General features: G+C 40.8%; 1 protein-coding gene across 1 annotated transcript; it reads left to right on the top strand.

Annotated features, from left to right (window-relative positions):
* Nucleotides 1-310: 310 nt before the first annotated feature.
* NEK2 (NIMA related kinase 2) lies at nucleotides 311-15,950 on the top strand. Its single transcript, XM_020794660.3, has 9 exons — nucleotides 311-592; nucleotides 2,374-2,591; nucleotides 4,532-4,772; nucleotides 6,805-6,887; nucleotides 7,084-7,210; nucleotides 7,645-7,855; nucleotides 8,399-8,453; nucleotides 8,873-8,943; nucleotides 14,287-15,950. Exons 1-9 carry the CDS (start codon nucleotides 497-499, stop codon nucleotides 14,514-14,516), a joined length of 1,332 nt encoding a protein of 443 aa, XP_020650319.2. The 5' UTR covers nucleotides 311-496; the 3' UTR covers nucleotides 14,517-15,950.
* Nucleotides 15,951-17,700: the final 1,750 nt, after the last annotated feature.

The following is a 17,700-nucleotide window of genomic DNA, read 5'->3' as shown; positions in this document are numbered from 1 at the left end:
GGTTGATCACAAGAACCGCCGAGGCGGCCGAAAACACTCCACAGCCACCCTTCCGCCTCCGTAGGCGATTGAGAACAACCGGCGGCTAGAGAGGCCTACGCAAAATACTACGTTAGAAGCGAAAACAACGTAACTGTTATTAAAAAAAAACCCTCTTTTCTTCCCGCCCCCTGCCCTATGACGTTTTTTGACTGGCAGTTCAGAATCGATGCCCGATTGGGTGCCGGGAGCGGGGCGTGGGCAGGAAATCCGAAAGCGAGACCTTCTCGCGCTGCCTTGGACCGCCGCTGGCTGTGGTTGCCAAGCGGCTGGCTCAAACAGCCGTTACGCGGCGCGTGGGTTTCGTAGGCGCCGAGAGCCAATCGGAGAGCGGACGGGTTAACGTGGGCGGGTTCCGCCACGGCCCACCAATGGGCACCAGGCGCGGCGTGTTTTAAACGTCCGGGGTGGCGAAAAGCGGCGTGTTGCGGGTGTTTGGAGGAGAGTCGGGCGCAGGATGCCGAGCCGCCCCGAGGACTACGAGGTGCTCCTCACTATCGGTGCTGGTTCTTACGGCCGGTGCCAGAAAGTGCGGCGGAAGGCGGACGGCATGGTGAGCGGGAGCGGGCCTTGTAAGGGCCGCCTCTGGGCTTCTCTTCGCGGAGAGTCGGTGGTGCGCGCCCTTGGGACGAGGAAGGGGACCCTTTAGTAGTGCGTGGAGCTGCTCGGCGCTGGCACAGCCTGCCTCTTTTTTTCTCCACGTCGGTCATGCATGGCCAGAGCCAGTCCCGAGGCGTCTTCAAAGGCGAATTACGAGCGGCTCAGGCAGAACTTCATTTGTATTCTGCCTTCCTCCCAGCTCAGGGAGGTTGAGGAAACGGAGACGAGGTTAATGCAGATGTGTAAGCTTAACATGTGATTAACCCTATGAGAGGAAAAGACCATGCCCCTGAAGCAGTTTTTAAGACATGAAAAATCGAAATGCACACATGCAACAAAGGGTTTTAAGAACTGTGCAGCCTAATTGAAAACTCCTTCCTTTACAGCCCCTTCAGGTCACTGATGGTCCTTCTGCTGGCATTGAGGTGGGTTATGTCCACCAAAGCAAGAGAAACAGTGCTCATCTAAGTAACCCAACTAAAACGGCCCCTGTGGACTGGCTAAATATACTGGATACTGTAAAGAATTCATATTCCGCCAGTCTGCCCGGGTGGTTTTGTTTACTGGGACTGGAATGGGTGGCATGAGTGTCTGGTCTAATGCAATGCTTGTGTCCAAAGTTTTGTAGGTGACCATTTGTGCTCCTCAGGCATGCTATCCTGTGGTTTTACCTACAGTGCTTCTTAGTAATTATGCATGTGCCCACGAGTCTGAAAAGGTTGGGGAGCTCTGCCCAGGATTTTAGAGAAAACCCAAGTTCATTTTATCCCTGTTCTTGAATCCTGGTCCAGAAATGGCTCATTGCAACTTGGGGTATGGGGGATCTACATGTATAGGCGTCTAGCTGATTCTACCACATGTTGTGATTCTTCCTACTTTCTAAGGAATTTCTATTAGGTTGGGTTCTTATTTCTGTAGTTGTCTACTACTATACTTGGATGTAGTGAAATAATACCAGGAGAGCTGGTTCCTCCTGCCCAGGTCTTTGTGGCTTAACAAAGTTCACACACTGTTAACAATAATCCTGTGCCATTAAAATAAATTCTGACCTACGCCAACCCTTTCTAGGATTTTCTAGGTAAACAGTACTCATGGTTTACCATTCCTTTCTTCTGGGAGCATCTTGGGACTATCCAGTTTGTCCAAGGAACCACAGGCTGCTTCTCCTGGGATGTACAGTGGGAATCGAACTCCCAACCTCTGGCTGCACAGCCAGATACCTAACTCACTGAGCTATTACAAAGTAGTAATAACCAAATTTCACTAATACCTCTTAGGAATCTATAGATTGTATATGCTTGTGTGCTTATCTGGGATACGTTCAGAATGAGACAGATCTTTGATAATTCTCACATTTGTCATCATTGTATTAATAAAGTGAGGTGTGAAACGTAAGTGTTTAAGCAGAAGATTCATGAGACTGGGTTTGCTGCAGGTAGGAGATGACATAGTTTGACCATACGTAGGCTAAAATGAGATGTTAATCGTCATAGCAAGGTTTTCCCCTCAGATATAACAACCAACTTGCCATTTAAGTCCATGTGTGTGCTCGTATGCAGACACAGTTGGGTAATATATATTGTCTAAAAATTTTAATTTAGACAAGTACCTGGCAGATATCCTTTGATTTTTATTCCTGCATTGAGCAGGAGGCTGGACTTGATAGCCTTACAAGTTCCTTCCAACTTAATTGTTCTATGATTTTATGAAAAATTGTTTATTTAACTTTTTCAGGTTTTGGTCTGGAAGGAGCTAGACTATGGATCTATGACAGAATCTGAGAAACAGATGCTTTGTTCAGAAGTGAACCTGCTTCGTGAGCTGAAACATCCTAATATTGTCCGTTATTATGATCGTATAATTGACAGGACAAATACAACGCTTTATATTGTGATGGAATATTGTGAAGGTGGAGACTTGGCTACTATAATTGCAAAATGTACAAAAGAAAGGTATGTGAAAGTTCTCTTGATTTATTGTGGAAAAAGTTCCTATTGAGGCTGAAGCAGTGACTTTATAAACATTAATGCATGAATGCAATGCTATCACCCCAGTCAAATTTGGAATTGTGATAGCTTTAATTCAGAAGATGCAAGAACAGAGATGACAGTTTTTCCCAAATATTTGTGTATGTCTGAGAAGTCTAATGAACTTGTAGTGTGATCTTACAGTAACACTGCCCTTTAGTGATAATAATTATCATTATTAATTTTGGATTAGGAAATGTAAAGCATTTTTGCCCTTTTCTTTAGTTAAAAAAACTCCCAAAGGTGCTTAAGTAAATTGATAATAAGCCCATTCTTATCCTTAGTTTAGAGCAGTCTAAAAAACAACACAAAAAGGTAAAGGGAATGGGGGGGAGAGGGAAAAAGAGAAGCTCATGTCTTTGTTCTTAGTTATGAAGGCAGAATCAGAAACTTAAGAATTAGTCAGGTTCCTTTCCACAGCTTGTGACATATTTTTAAGAACTAAAATGCATATTTTGTGCTGAACTTTTTTTTTGGTTCTCCACATTCTCTGTATTGAAAATGAACTTGAGATGGAATTAGACTTGCAAGCTTTGATGTAATAGTGCCACCTTTTCCAGAATTAGGAGATCCTTGCTACTGAATGGGAGGCATTGGGTTTTTAAGGACAGTTGTTGGGACACTAGAGAAAATGGGATGAGAGCTACTTGCCATGTGCAACTGCATTCATCAGCATATCAGAATGAATAATATTGACCGTCTCCAAGGTGGCGAACTCCCCACCAGCATGGGGAGCAGCATGTGATAATTCCAGAAAGGAAGACATCAGATATTTTCCTTATCCAGACTACATTGCTAATGCTTCAAATAACGCCTATTTTTCCAAAGCCGCTCTGCTTGCTGTAAAACCTAGAGCAACCAGTTGTGCCTGGACTATGGATAATAATGGAAAAGCTGCAGCTGATAATAATCTTTTTACATACTGCTGCACCACTGAGACAAGAGATTTTCTCACTTGTGTCGGTTGTCTGAATAAGATAACCGGGGGGAACATCTTGTGTAATTATCTTGTTGTAATCTCCATGCCACTAAGTCAGGACTCTGCCTTTCCTAAGGCTTTAGCATGTGCTGAACCATTTTAAGAGAAGACAGAATTTCCCTTTAAATTGTGGGACATTTTGGAGAAGATTAGAAACAAGTATTTGCTCTTCTAGCCCAACTGAGAAAAGAAAATCTGCCTCTTCCATGTCCAGGAGGCAAAAGGTTACTTAGCTTATTTGTCAAAGGTCTGTTGTCCTAAGTCAATGTTAGTTACAATTTAACTTTTTTTTGTACCTTAGAGACACAGGTGGAATCTATACAGAACCAAGCCAGAACTAGTTTGCAGTACTATGCATCTTTCTGTGCATGTATAAAGTGCAGCCCACCATAGGGTGCCTATTTATATAGGCAGGCCAGCCAGTATCCAGAGTAGATGGTAGCTTTTACTGATGCCATGACTGTCTCTGTATCGGCTGTGTCTTATCTTCTAAGTCTGAACATCAGCCATTCAGCCTTTATGGGAGAAATTAAGATATACTGTACTTGGGGCTAGTTGTAGCATGGAATAAAAATATGTTTCCTCCCACAATGGACTACTAAGAATAGAGCTTGTCCTCTCTGCAGAATCCAGTGCTGGGTTTCATTTTTCGTTAAACTACAGCTCTGTCCCCATCCTGATGCCATCTTAATAGATGTATTGTATTTCATCTTCCAGAACCTTCCTCCCAAAAAACGAGAAGTGAAATATTAAAAACTAATATATTTTATTTTGTGTACACTTCCACAAACTACAGCTTGTGATTGAGGAAGTGGGTTACATCATGTATCTTAAGATATTTAGCCTAAAGGTCCATCAAATAACCGACCTCTTTCTCTTTTGAAAGGCATTATCTGGATGAGAGCTTTGTGCTTAGAGTCCTTACTCAGTTGAGCTTGGCTTTGAAGGAGTGTCACAGACGGAGTGATGGAGGTCATACAGTGCTTCATCGAGACCTGAAGCCAGCAAATATCTTCCTTGATGGCAAGAAGAATGTGAAGCTTGGTGACTTTGGCTTGGCAAGAATTCTTCACCATGACACCAGTTTTGCAAAAACATTTGTTGGTACACCATATTACATGTCTCCAGTAAGTGTCAAGAATGCTGCATCTTCTGAGCATTTTCTAGCACCTTAAATGAATTCAGGTCTAAATGAACATATGTGCAGTTTGTCAATGAATCTAAAGTACAGTGGTGCCTCGCTTAACGAGCGCACCGCATAACGATGAAATCGCATAGCGATCCATTTTTTCGGATCGCTAATGCGATCGCTTAACGTTTTTCCTATAGAGCACAATTCGCTTTGCGAAGACCGGTAAGCGTTTCGCTTACCGATCTTCGCAAAACGAAGCCTGCCGATCAGCTGTTCGGTGGCCAAAATGGCCACCGGAAGCCCGGAAATGGCCCAAAAAGGCCGCGCGCAGCGTTTTCGCGCCCTCGTTAAGCGAGGCGAGGGCGCGAAAATGGCTGCCGGCCATTACGAAGCTTCGTTGAACGGTGAGTATTTGGCCCATTTGGAACGCATTAAACGATGTTTAATGCGTTCCAATTGGTTTTTTTGATCCGTTCAACGATGCTTCAGCATAGCGAAGGTTAATCCGGAACGGATTAACCTCGCTATGCGAGGCACCACCTTATCTGTGTTAACTTACAAATAATGAACTATATTTCATATATTATATAAACTGAGCTGAAATGTTTAGGAATAACTCAATAACATCTCTAGGAGTACTGTATAAAAGTTGTCTTTGTAAGTTTGTATCTGATTAATTCCTCCTATTGATGGAGTTGTTTCTGTCAATGGAATGAAAAAGGAGGGCATCTTCCCTGTGTGTTAATCAAGTCTGGCAATTTGGAAGAGAGGAAGCAAAAGTCCACATATGCAATTGGAAGTCTACTCATGTGATCCATTTTGCTGAAAGTTTTGCTTGAAATTTATTTCTGCTGTAATCTGTGTAAATGTCTGGGTTGCTTCCCCAAGAGAGGCAAAGAAAATTTATTACCAGAAACTGTGCCTTCTGAAGCGTGGCTCTTATTGTGGGCTCCTGGTAGAAATTTTTCAGGCCTCCCCCATCCCATTGTTTGAGGATGCTAGAGACAGTATTGTTCCAAGGAGCATTTTATTTTATTTATTTATTTATTTGGTTTATATCCCGCCCATCTGGTCTGGTTGACCACTCTGGGACATTGTCTCTTAAGTGAGTTCTTATTTGTGTTTCCTGGAGTCTGCCATCATTTGGGATCAGGTGTATTAATTGTATGTGTTTATTTGGGGATGTCTGTTGTTGGTTTGTTGGGGTTTCTGTTTCATTGTCCTGTTATAAACTGCTTGAAGTAATGCTTTGCACTAAGTAATATACTGTATAAATACATGAAATAAATATATATCAATATTACACTGCGAACCACTTTCTTCACATTGTGAAGTGTTATGAATAAATGGAAGTTGTGGAAATAATATGTTTGCATGCATTTAAACTTGCTAAAGATAGTGTAAACCTTTTCCCCCAACATTAAACTGTCCCAGTTTATCAGGGATTTTATCTATATGGAGGTTCCCAATGCTATAAAACAATGAATTTTAAGAAACAGAAAAATACTGCATTGGAAGACATTCCTTTCAGCCTTTTTAAGAAAGCCACTCGGTCCTCTTAAAAAGGTAACTAAATAATTCCTTTACTGGAATTCCAAGAAGGCTTTCTTCTTCCCTTATAAATTTGCCAAAGGCAAGCGGAGTAGAGGTCCCATGATATAATGAACAGCAGGCCTGAGCTGACAGATACTTATGCCATTAAAAAGCTGCTTATTATTATTAGTTTTATTTATATGCCACATTTCTCCCAACAAGGGACCCAAAGCAGCTAATGCATTGGAACCACCCTTTTTCTAATCAGAATAGCCACACTGAAATCTGTTTGATGGGCATTAGTAATTTCTTTCAGTGGGTCTACTATGATTTGAGTTTCAATCCAACTGTATGCATTACTGAATGTTTCATGTTCTATTAAGAACTGCTTTAAAAGAAATAGTTCACAGTATGCATGTTCCTTACTATCAGATAAGTTTTTAATTGACATAAGTAGTACATTCTAAATTTAAATTGTGTTTTTTTTTTTTTAGGAGCAAATAAATCGTATGTCCTACAATGAAAAATCTGACATCTGGTCTCTAGGATGTCTGCTATATGAGTTGTGTGCATTGTCGTAAGTATAATGCTCCGAAAAAGTTTACAGGTAGCCATTTTGAAGTAGCAATAAGTCATTTATTAGTATAATCTTGTTTTCAGAACCAAGCAATTAGAATTGGCTACCAGTCAAGCACCATAACTTTCTAGAAGTGTAAAATATCTTTCAAGTGGATGCTACAATCAAAAAACATGTTTTTTCACTATTTCCCTAGGCCTCCATTTACAGCCTTTAACCAAAAAGAGTTAGCAGAAAAGATAAGGGAAGGAAAGTTCAGACGAATTCCATATCGTTATTCAGACCAGCTGAATGAACTTATCACAAAGATGCTAAATAGAAAGGTAAGGGTGGCTTCTCATAGACAGAAAAGGTGGCAGCTGTGAATCTGTGCAAGGGAGCCACCATCCTTTTTCTACTGCCCCCAAGCTGTTCCAGAAGAATGTTCGTGTGATGACCCCTGATTAATCTTCAATGTAGCTCAAGTGATTGCAATCAAACAAAAGCCAATTAATTGGTCTGGGTTGGTGGCAGTGTACATCTATCTTTGTTCTTGTTAAGTCGTGTCCAACTCTTCGTGACCCCATGGGCCAGAGCACGCCAGGCCCTCCTGTCTTCCACTGCCTCCTGGAGTTGGGTCAAATTCATGTTGGTAGCTTTGATGACACTGTCCAACCAACATCTATCTTACTGGATCCTAAAATATCTTTTTCTTTCCCACATCACATGACTCCTTAACTGTGACCCACTGAATATTCTGCATCTTCTTGGTTTCAAGGATTATTGTCGGCCTTCAGTTGAAGAAATTCTACAGAATCCTTTGGTAGTTGACTTGGTGTCTAAAGAGCAAGGGAGAATCCTGGAGATGAAAGGGCGACGATCAGGAGAGCAAGAGAAAGTAGGAACTCCATTGAATGAGCTGAAACTGAAAGAGCAACAGCTACAAGAGAGAGAAAAAGCCATAAAAGACAGAGAACACAGACTAGAGCGTAAGAACTTGTGTCACATAGTGGTATGTTGAGGGGATACCAGTCCATGCCATAACAGTGCCTTCTAGGGATGAAATATATTTCCTTAGGTACAACAACCTTGAACTTTAACCACATCTTCTGGGAAATGTATAATGTGATCACATACAGTAAGTCTAAATTGGGTTGTTTGGATTGATAGAGACCAAAAAAAAAAAATAATGCATATGAAGAATATCTGCAACTAGCGTTGGTTTGCTAAAAATTTGTTTGATGTTCCTTGACAGCAGTCATAGTATTTAGAATTGAATACAATACATGCTAACACCTCATGGGCTTGTATATATTTTTCATGAAAGATACATTTCCTTAATTTATGCCAGATCTGACAAATGAGATTAGATTACCATCCTTAACATCAAAAGGACAGGACACTTTATGCACTTACATGCAATTTCCCCCATGAATTTAGTAACCAGTTACAGGCAGAATGAAAAACTTTTGTCCCTTAGCCAAGGAAAATGTCATCAGTAGCATGATAATATATTTTTTCTTTTGTTCCAGAGAGAGAGCGTGAGCTTTGTGTTCGAGAGCGACTGGCAGAAGACAAACTTGCTAGGTTTGTTCTTAAATGCCAAAACATCTTATTTCGATACATTTTGTGGCACCTTAAAGATCGTGGCACCTTATGCTCCTTGACTTTTATGTACTAAAGTTTATTTCCTCGGATGCATGGGCCATGGTTCTTAGTTGCGGATCTATATGATACAAAACTTGCTGCTAAATGCATTCTATAGCTATTTACGTTTAACATATTTTCTTTGCACCGTGTGTATATATGTCCCTAGGAACTGGAAATCGCATCCCAGTCTGCTGAAATAGTGGGCTGTAGTCCACAAAATCTTACTGCATAATAAAAACTGTTAGTCCTTAAGGTGCCACAAGAGCCTGTTTTGCTTCAGCCAACTAACAAGGTGATTCCTCTGGAAATATTTGATAGAAGTATTGCTCTTTGCTAACTGATTCCTTTCTAAACAGGGCTGAGAACTTGATGAAGAATTACAACTTATTCAAGGACAAGAGACTATTGATGCCAGCCAGTAGCCCAGGTAGGAGACGATATGGGAGGCTCCTACTGGACTATTAAATCAGGACAGTGGTTGCCCTGAGCCTTATCACTGGTGACTATGTTTGTGGTAGATGTCCATACAGGTCCTCTGTCATTCCAGGATATTAAATATCAGCAGCAACCTGGAATCAACTTTGATATGTAAGCTATATAGAAGCCAAATCACATGTAGAATGAAGATGCTCATTGTGATGACATCTGTGCAATCTAGTAGTAAATATTGGATACCTTAAGGATGATAATGCTCCTCGCTTGCATAGCACTTCATGACATGGAAAAAATATTTTGCCCTTCAGCATAGTGGAATGAAGATTTGGCTCCATTCAGATTTTGTTTGCTTGTACTCCTTGGTTTAGATTGCACTGACACCTAGCTGAGAGACTTAAGTGAATGTGTTTTGCTACTCATTTATCCTATTCCAATACCGGACTTGTGTGTGTACACTTTTACTTCAGTCTCTTTACATGTTTAAAATGTTGAGCAATTTTTGATTTTTACTTTTGTGAAGGCTAAAATGAGCACATAATAAAATATATTTTACTATTTATTTTTAAAATGTGATTTAGGACCTCTGTGATGGTGTCTTAATAATCATTATATCTTCACCCCTGAAATTCTTTAGAATGTGCTCCTGCCTTGTTTGGTGCTTATCTAAACCATGAAGTTTTTTTTAACAAAGTCTGCACAAAAGGAAGCTAAAGCTTAACAGCTTTACTAAGATCACATACAATCATCCCAGAGTGCAGGACACACAACAGTGGGCTCGTTACAGGAAGTTAAATTTTGTTTGAATATCAGAAAAAACTTCCTAACTGTTAGAGCAGTATAACAGTACAACGAATTACCTTGAGAGCTGGCGAGTGCTCCAACCCAGGAGGCATTAAACAAAAACAACCACCTGGCAGATATCCTTTGATTTGTATTCCTGCATCAAGCAGGGGGTTGGAGTTGATGGTCTTATAGGCCTCTTCCAACTTCACTATTCTATGATATATCTTGTGGTTTGCTACAGTCCTTCGCCAGAGGGTTTTCATGGCCAAATGGGAGTATAAACCCGAGTCTAATCCAACATGTAAGGGACGTGGTGGCGCTGTGGGCTAAACCGCAGAAGCCTGTGCTGCAGGGTCAGAAGATCCGGCAGTCGTAAGATCGAACCCACGCAACGGAATGAGCACCCGTCGCTTGTCCCAGCTCCTGCCAACCTAGCGGTTCGAAAGCATGCAAATGCGAGTAGATAAATAGGGACCACCTCGGTGGGAAGGTAAACAGCGTTCCGTGTCTAAATCACACTGGCCATGTGACCACGGAAAGATTGTCTTCGGACAAAACGCTGGCTCTATGGCTTGAAGAGCGGGATGAGCGCCGCCCCCTAGAGTCGGACACGACTGGACAAAAAATTGTCAAGGGGAACCTTTACCTTTACCTTTAATCCAACATTGTATCCGCTGCACCACACTGGCATTTATATGCTACTATGCCTTGCTTTAAAACATTGCAGTACAACTACTTGCCAAGTTGAGATACTTTGACCAAGATGCTATTGTCAATTTACACTTAAATAAGGGAAATTGTTAAGTCTTGGCAGCAATGGCTGGTCATCAACAAAGTGTTGTTTGTATTCTTTGGTATGAGCCCGGCCAGGAACTCAACCAGCACCTCATTAATTTGCTTGCAAGGTTTATGTTGTTTTCTTTACTCTGGTATAAATTGGCAGTAAGATTCTTACAAAAATGGTTGCATTTAGATTCTGTTCAGTGTTCTAGCCAATGGAACTTCCAAATTATAGAGTGCTAGTATTGTAGAAGTTAATGGTGCTCAACCTTTGGTCCTTCTGGTGTTTTCAACTTCAGCTCCCAGTATCCCTAATGCAAACTGGAGTTTCTAGATGAAGTTGAAACCAGCAGGAAAACCTGAGGTGGATAACTGTATATCAGGGATTTATATTTATGCTTAATAAGAATATAAGAAGCTGCTTTATATCAGGTCATATGGTCAATCTGTCTAGTCCATTATTATCAATTTAGCCTAGCAATAACTCTTCAAGATTTCAGGCTGGAATTTTTCCAACCCTGCATGGAGATATCAAGACTTATACTGAAGACTTTCTGCAGATGTAGTAATAAATTTAGACATCGGGTGCTCATCATGATGGTTTTACTGGCCACCATGCCCTCACCCCACAAGGAGAGTCCAAAAATGCAAGCACTTAGGTCAGTCCATATCAATGAGTGAGGAGCACCTCTTGTAAAGTTAAGATTCGTCATTGCCCTTTTAAGATAAAACTGGTCTCAAATATATTAAGAAAGGAACAACTTGCCCCCTGAGATTCGCGCGGCTCCCTCGCTGGGCATTTTTAAGAAACAACTAAAAACATTGATGTATAGGCAGGCCTTCCCAACAGAAAACCCTTGACGATCTTTCTCTTATTCTGTTCTTTATTTTCATTTATGCTTCTGCTGTAAAGTTTTAAAATTATATTGTTTTTTACTGTAAGCCGCCTAGAGTGGTCTAATATGATCAGATAGGCGGGATAGAAATTAAATAAATAAATAAATAAATAAAATAAAAGCTACTGTGAGAATTCTATCTCAGGAGGATGGCAGATCACATTATAGTTCCTGCTACTCAGAATGTGCCAAGGCTTTGGCCTTGCAAGCCCCCGGCTTTCTTGAACTTCTACCTTCATATATCATGTGTTTTGCCACTGAACTCTACAGCCTAACAAATGGTGAAACAGCATAGAAGCTGCTACATTAGAAGCAGTTTGTGAAAGTGAACTTCTCCACTCTTTAGAGCAGAATGAAATTTCTCCTAACATTTTATTTCACAGCTTTACTAACAAGATGTTTTAGATATATTGGTTACTTATACCTGCTGAATTATCAGTGTAAATCTTAGCTATCAATTAATGTAGAGGTTTGCTGTTGCACACCAGCCTTACGTCTTAGTGTGCAACAGAAAATACCTATGCTGACTTCGTGATGTGTTTTCAGCTGGAATTTATGCTGATAGACATATCCTGGTATGCATGGGGTTTAAAGACTATGGGAAAATTATCTTCTGCACCTGCTGTGGGTTCCAAACTTTTGAATAGAAATCTAGGTCAGTAGATAATAAGGTGCCTTATATTAAATTGAACCATCATGTAGCTCAGTCCTGTTAGCTTTGATAGACAGCAGTGCTCCAGGCACTCATGTAGCATAACTTCTCATCTGGAGATGATACGAGTTGAACCAAGGACTCTGCTCCAACACAAAGTTCTGGCTCCTTTCAGGTATAGCACTCCATATTTCTCCTGAACGTTCATGAAAGTACTAAGCTCACTTGACCCAGATTAGCTTTCAAAATCAATCTATTTAGGGTGGAATGCTGGTCACCTGCATTGTATGGCCTTCCCACAACCAAAGCTTGGGGGCTGTCTTTTATTTCTGAATTTCATTTGTCTTCTCCCCTTGCCTCTTTCTCATTTCTTCTCCCTTCTTGCCTTTCAAAATATGATCAAAGAAACAACACTGGTGGTATAGCTACAGCACCATCTTTCAGATTACATCCCATCAACTGACAAACAGCAATAATGTTGACTCTTAATTTAGGTGTGCCTTTTAGTCAGAGGCTATCAGTGGTCTAGCTGTTGTGCACCTGCTCCCATTTCCTTCTCATTAGTAATCACTGCAGATTTGCGTCTTTCCTTGGGCTTAATCTATACCATTTTCCAGAGGGAGACAACAAGGCACATGGTGACCTCTCTTCTTTCTCATGGCTTGCTTAAGTAAGAACGGCAGGTGAGCAGGCAGTATCACTACACCATCCCCTTGGCATGGGCTGTGGCCTATACGTGCCAGTTCTGCTGTCTATCAGTGGTTGTGGCCCACATGCAATAAAGCTGCTTCCAAAGACATCTGTTGATGAGATGCTGTATTCCTGCATCTAAGGATTGTCTTTTACAAGTACTTGTTCTGAAGCCTGATTTCACCTACTGGGCAGTAGACGGGGGAACAGATTTCTGTCTTACGTTACATGGACTGTTGGTTAATAAAGTCAATGTTAACTCCAAGCAGTACTGTTCTTAATGTGTAGGAGAGAGACTGAGTCCTGGAGATTCCTGGATTTTGAACAGAGGTTCCAAAAATGGAACAGCATCTAGACTTCCACAGGTTGGGAAACACTGCTAGTGAGTTTGACTTCAGCCAACGAGACTTAAGTTCAGATATATGTTGAGGCACAGAATGTGCTGGGCAATGGTTAATGGCTCATCACCATCTCTCCACTCAGTCTGCCCCACAGAATGATTGTGAAGATGAAGAGGGTTATGCACATGCACACATCCTGAATTTGTTGCGAGGAAGGGTAAAAGTGTAGGCAGGCAGTCTCTTGACCATTTATTGACCTGCCAGGGCATGATAGCTCCACTTTCTGTGAACACCACTGTTATACAGTCTCCAGCCTCTATGAAGAACACACACACACACAACTTTCCCAGTGGCAAACCTGCTCCGCTGGCAGGTCTTTTCATTCAGTAGAAACCCAGTCCCTTCCTTCCTTCTATTACAATGTACTTTCTGGGCATTGGATAATGCTTTAGTTTTTACAGCATGACCAATTAGATAATGCTGTGATTTTTAAACATTAGCTGATTAGTATACAGTTTAAAATAGCAAAAGCAACAAGAAAGCTCAAGCTACTACTGTATCTCTTGACCTAGTGCAGTTTATCAGATGTGCACACTTGCCAGTGTCCCGTGCGTAATCCATTACCATACCATGGTCTTAGCTACTTTATATTCATATGTATATGTTACACTCTTTTGGCACTGGGTATGAACTGAGTGCTCTCAGGTTAATTTAGTTTTGCAACATTTGAACAGTACAGAAGCTATATTCTCCCACATAAGCCCAAACTGTTCATGTGAATTCAGCTTGGTAGGTGTGCTTACCCCAGCTATGCCATGAGAGGAAACGAATGGGAAGATTACATTTCCATGAACAATTTCTTATAAGGAGCATAAGAGTCATGGGGACTTCCACATAATTTTCAGGATATTCTTCTGAAGGAATGAAAATGTGCAACCTATCCCGGAGACCAGGTTCGAATCCCCACTTGGCCATGGAAACTCACGGGGGGGAGTGAGCTGGTAAAACCACTCCTTAACTACCACCCTTACCTTGAAAGACCGATTAGGGTTGCTATAAGTCAGTTCTAAGCTGACGGCACAGAACAACAGTGCTATAAACCAGAATGTAAAACAAGTGGGGGAGAGGAAAATACACTAATTTTTAGAGAGACAGAAACAGTATTTGAATTTTATTTTATTTTTCTTTTTAAGATGATGACATGCTGCCAGCCTTTCCTACAAGAAAAAAGAAGGTCCAGTTTGGTGATGAAAGTAAAGAAAATGCTCACTCTGTAGACAGCCTGGAGGATTTTCCCCTCATGAAAGAAAAAGACTGTAACCTGAAGAAGCGCCTCTATGCTGCTAACCTGCGTGCTCAAGCCCTGTCTGAACTAGAAAAGCATTATCAACTTAAAAGCCGGCAGCTCCTTGGCATGCGTTGAAAGCATGCACATTCTGTATATAGATGTTTTTATACTGTCAGTTTAGGTTGTTTCTTCTAATGTTTATAGAGAAAGGCTGTGTGGGGCGTTTTTAAGCAATGTGCTAAAATATTTTAAACTTTGTGTGAAAAAAATAGTTTGATAGTAGATATTTGGCTGTATTCTCGAGAAGTTTGTATTTCCTGTTTGGCTTGCTAGTGCTGTACAGACAAACGAAAGTTGTTGAAATACTCAACATTCATGAAGAAAGTGGATGGATGTATAAATTTTTATGATGATGATGTTTTAACAGAGAAAATAGTAAGACACATAATGTTTATAAAGTAACTACAAAAAAAGTGTTTGTTTAAATATTTGGAAAACAACAACACCCATCATCCCTGACAGTGGGCCATGCTCATTGAGCTGACTTTAGGGTATACAGGTTTTCCATCCCAGCTCTATGTGCATATTATTGGACCTAGTACTATATTTATCCCTTCCCTATGAATCATTACAGAATGTGGATTGTGCCCATTAGCAGTTCACTGAAAAATTTATGCATTGATTAATAGAAAAAAATGAACATGTAGAATAGGATTTGAATTGAAATTATCTTTAATGTGTTCTTAGACAATGTCCTCTGCCCCAGTTTAATTTGATTGTGTTTTATCAAAAATTAAAAACTGGTTGAAAAAAGATGCGGGAAATTATTTTCAGGCAGCTTGTATTTAAGGGTGATTTCTCATCAGAAACTGTGTACATTATATAAAAACTGAAGTCACCGTTCAAAGGTGACTGTGTGAATGGTTATGTGTATGTAAATTCTCACATCTGAAAGAAGCCCATAAATGTTCCCTTCATGGAGATAAATTAACTTCAGGAGTATATATTTGCACTGTTTACATGGAGCACTGTTTCACAGTATATGGTAAATTTATGAAGCCGTTCTTATACTGAATGAGTTTTTGTCTTTCAAATCCAGAGCTTTGGTTAGAGGTTACACAGCTATGATGTCTATTCTTGTTCTTTGCATCTCCTAATTCTCCAGTGGCCTGAAGATGGTGCACCTGTTCTGTCAGTCTGATGAAACAGCTACTACAGACAGGCAATATTCAGGAATTTGGAGCTGACTTCTCAGTACCAAACACATTTACTGTACTTCTATCAAGTCTGCTGTTAAATAATTTGGTACAGTCGTTCTTTAAACTATAGACTTCTCTTACATTTTTATGGAATCATGGCTTTGTTACAAATGCTACTTAACTACCTGACTTGTACCATTCTGACTTGTGGCAACCCCTTCCAGGGTTTTCTAGGTATAGTGCACTCAGAAGTGGTTTTTTGTTTTCAAGGCATCCTGGGATTGTACAGCTTGCCCAAGTCCACACAGGCTGGCTCTTCGACCTCCACAAAATAAATAAATCTGAATAAGTAAGCTACATACTGTCACAATTCCAGGTGGTCCCTGATTATTTCACCAAACTAGGAGCTTATGCTACGTGCCTCTCAGCTGCCACGAGTTGATTTAATCAACAATACCTATTAATAATAGATGTCCAGACCATATGCCATTTTAAAAGAACCAGATAGAAATTGTTTATTGATATAGGTGTTGACAGCAATGTGGTTAACTCTTAAACAAACATTCTTCTTTAGCCACCCTCAACCACCATTTTCCCGCCGGAACTACACAACTGTCTAACTCAAAGGTCCCCAGCCCCTGGTCCGCGACCCACCAGCGGTCCATGACCTATGCAGGATTGGACCATGGACACAGATTTCCTAACCCCCTGCAAGCGCCCTCACACACATGTGCATGAGCGCATTCCACCCCCTGCAAGCGTGCTGTCTGCATGTGTGCAAGTGCCCCCCACAAATGTGACATGTGCGTGAGCTAGCTCCGCCCCCTGCGGGCATGCCACGCACCCCCCAACTGGTCTGCGGTTGGGAAAAGGTTGGGGACCACTGCTCTAACTAACACTAAAACTCCATCTCAAAACCCTATCTCTATAAACTCCTACTGCTGAATCTCTTATACCTTGTGACTCCGCCCCTCCAGCACTCCCATTGGTCTATGCAAATAGCATATGAATACTGTATTCCTGACCTGGGCGAAGGCCACACATAGCGTGAAAACTTTTGCCAAATAAAATGTTTTAGTTGTTAAGGTGCCACACAAATTTGTCGGGTTTTCTATTTGTGTTTTTCCAAAAGATTAACATAAATGTCTCACATATTTTTGCAAGACAAGGAAGGTAGGCATAGAAAACATTCTTTCTCAGAATCAACAGGACTGTGCCTTCCAGAATACTCCTGCCAGCACAACCAGTGGTTATTTCTAGTAAACGTTTTGCAGTTTTGTCCAAAGCATCCGGAACATGCTAGCACTTGAGGTATATGTGTAGGTCGTTTCAAAAGCTATTTGTTGTGATGCAGATTATTCAGAATCAATTTAATTTCTAACAAAGAAAGGGCAACATATAAAATTGAGTATTAAAGAACATTGATAAAACAATGGTGGTCTTAATTGACTAGATAGGCGGGATATAAAATAAATAAATAAATAAATAAATAAAAACAAAACTCAACTCCTAAGGACAGTGATTTGTCTTTCTGTTCCTCTTCCACCAGTGACACTCAACCTGCAGCAAAGTAAGCACAACAGTCACATGCCAGTCATAGCTTCCCATTTATTGTACACAGTACTGAGAAACCATGATTATTTTTTCCTCACATGCCCCCTGAAAATGCCTGTTCTATTGATATTTTCCATAGTACTGTTGTTCTGGGTACAGTTGTTTCAACTGGCGAGTTCAAATGCATGTTTAGCTTTTTTGCTGAAAAGGATCAGTTTTGTTTTGTGTGAGTGTGTGTGTGTCACCCTTTCCTACAAAGGACCTCATCTGGTGGACAGCAAAGTAAAATACTGTACATAATCACAATTAACTCACAGGACTAGATTATACCCACAAAACCTGAGTGAACAAATACGTTTTTAATTGTCTAATGCCACAGAGACCAGCCACAATGTTCCAGGGAGGGGCCGTAGGCCTCTTTCTCTCTGAAGTAGCAAAAGTGCCATTTCAGAATTGTGAATACAGTATATTAAATAAAAATGACAACCGAAGTGAAACTTGATGTCAGAGGTCAAGCTAAATGATACATATTTTTAAAGAAGGCTTCCCCAGGTAATGAAGGATAT

Source organism: Pogona vitticeps, chromosome 1, assembly GCF_051106095.1.
Source record: "Pogona vitticeps strain Pit_001003342236 chromosome 1, PviZW2.1, whole genome shotgun sequence".
In the NCBI taxonomy this organism is placed as follows: Eukaryota; Metazoa; Chordata; class Lepidosauria; order Squamata; family Agamidae; genus Pogona; species Pogona vitticeps.
Note: the sequence above shows the minus strand (reverse complement) of the source record. Positions and strands in the feature narration are given on the sequence as shown.

Coding starts and splice junctions, on each gene's coding strand:
- NEK2 (XM_020794660.3), top strand. CDS start 497: ATGCCGAGCCGCCCCGAGGACTACGAGGTGCTCCTCACTATCGGTGCT. Junction 4,773..6,804: donor CACCATATTACATGTCTCCA/GTAAGTGTCAAG, acceptor TTTTTTTTTTAG/GAGCAAATAAATCGTATGTC. Junction 7,856..8,398: donor CAGAGAACACAGACTAGAGC/GTAAGAACTTGT, acceptor CTTTTGTTCCAG/AGAGAGAGCGTGAGCTTTGT.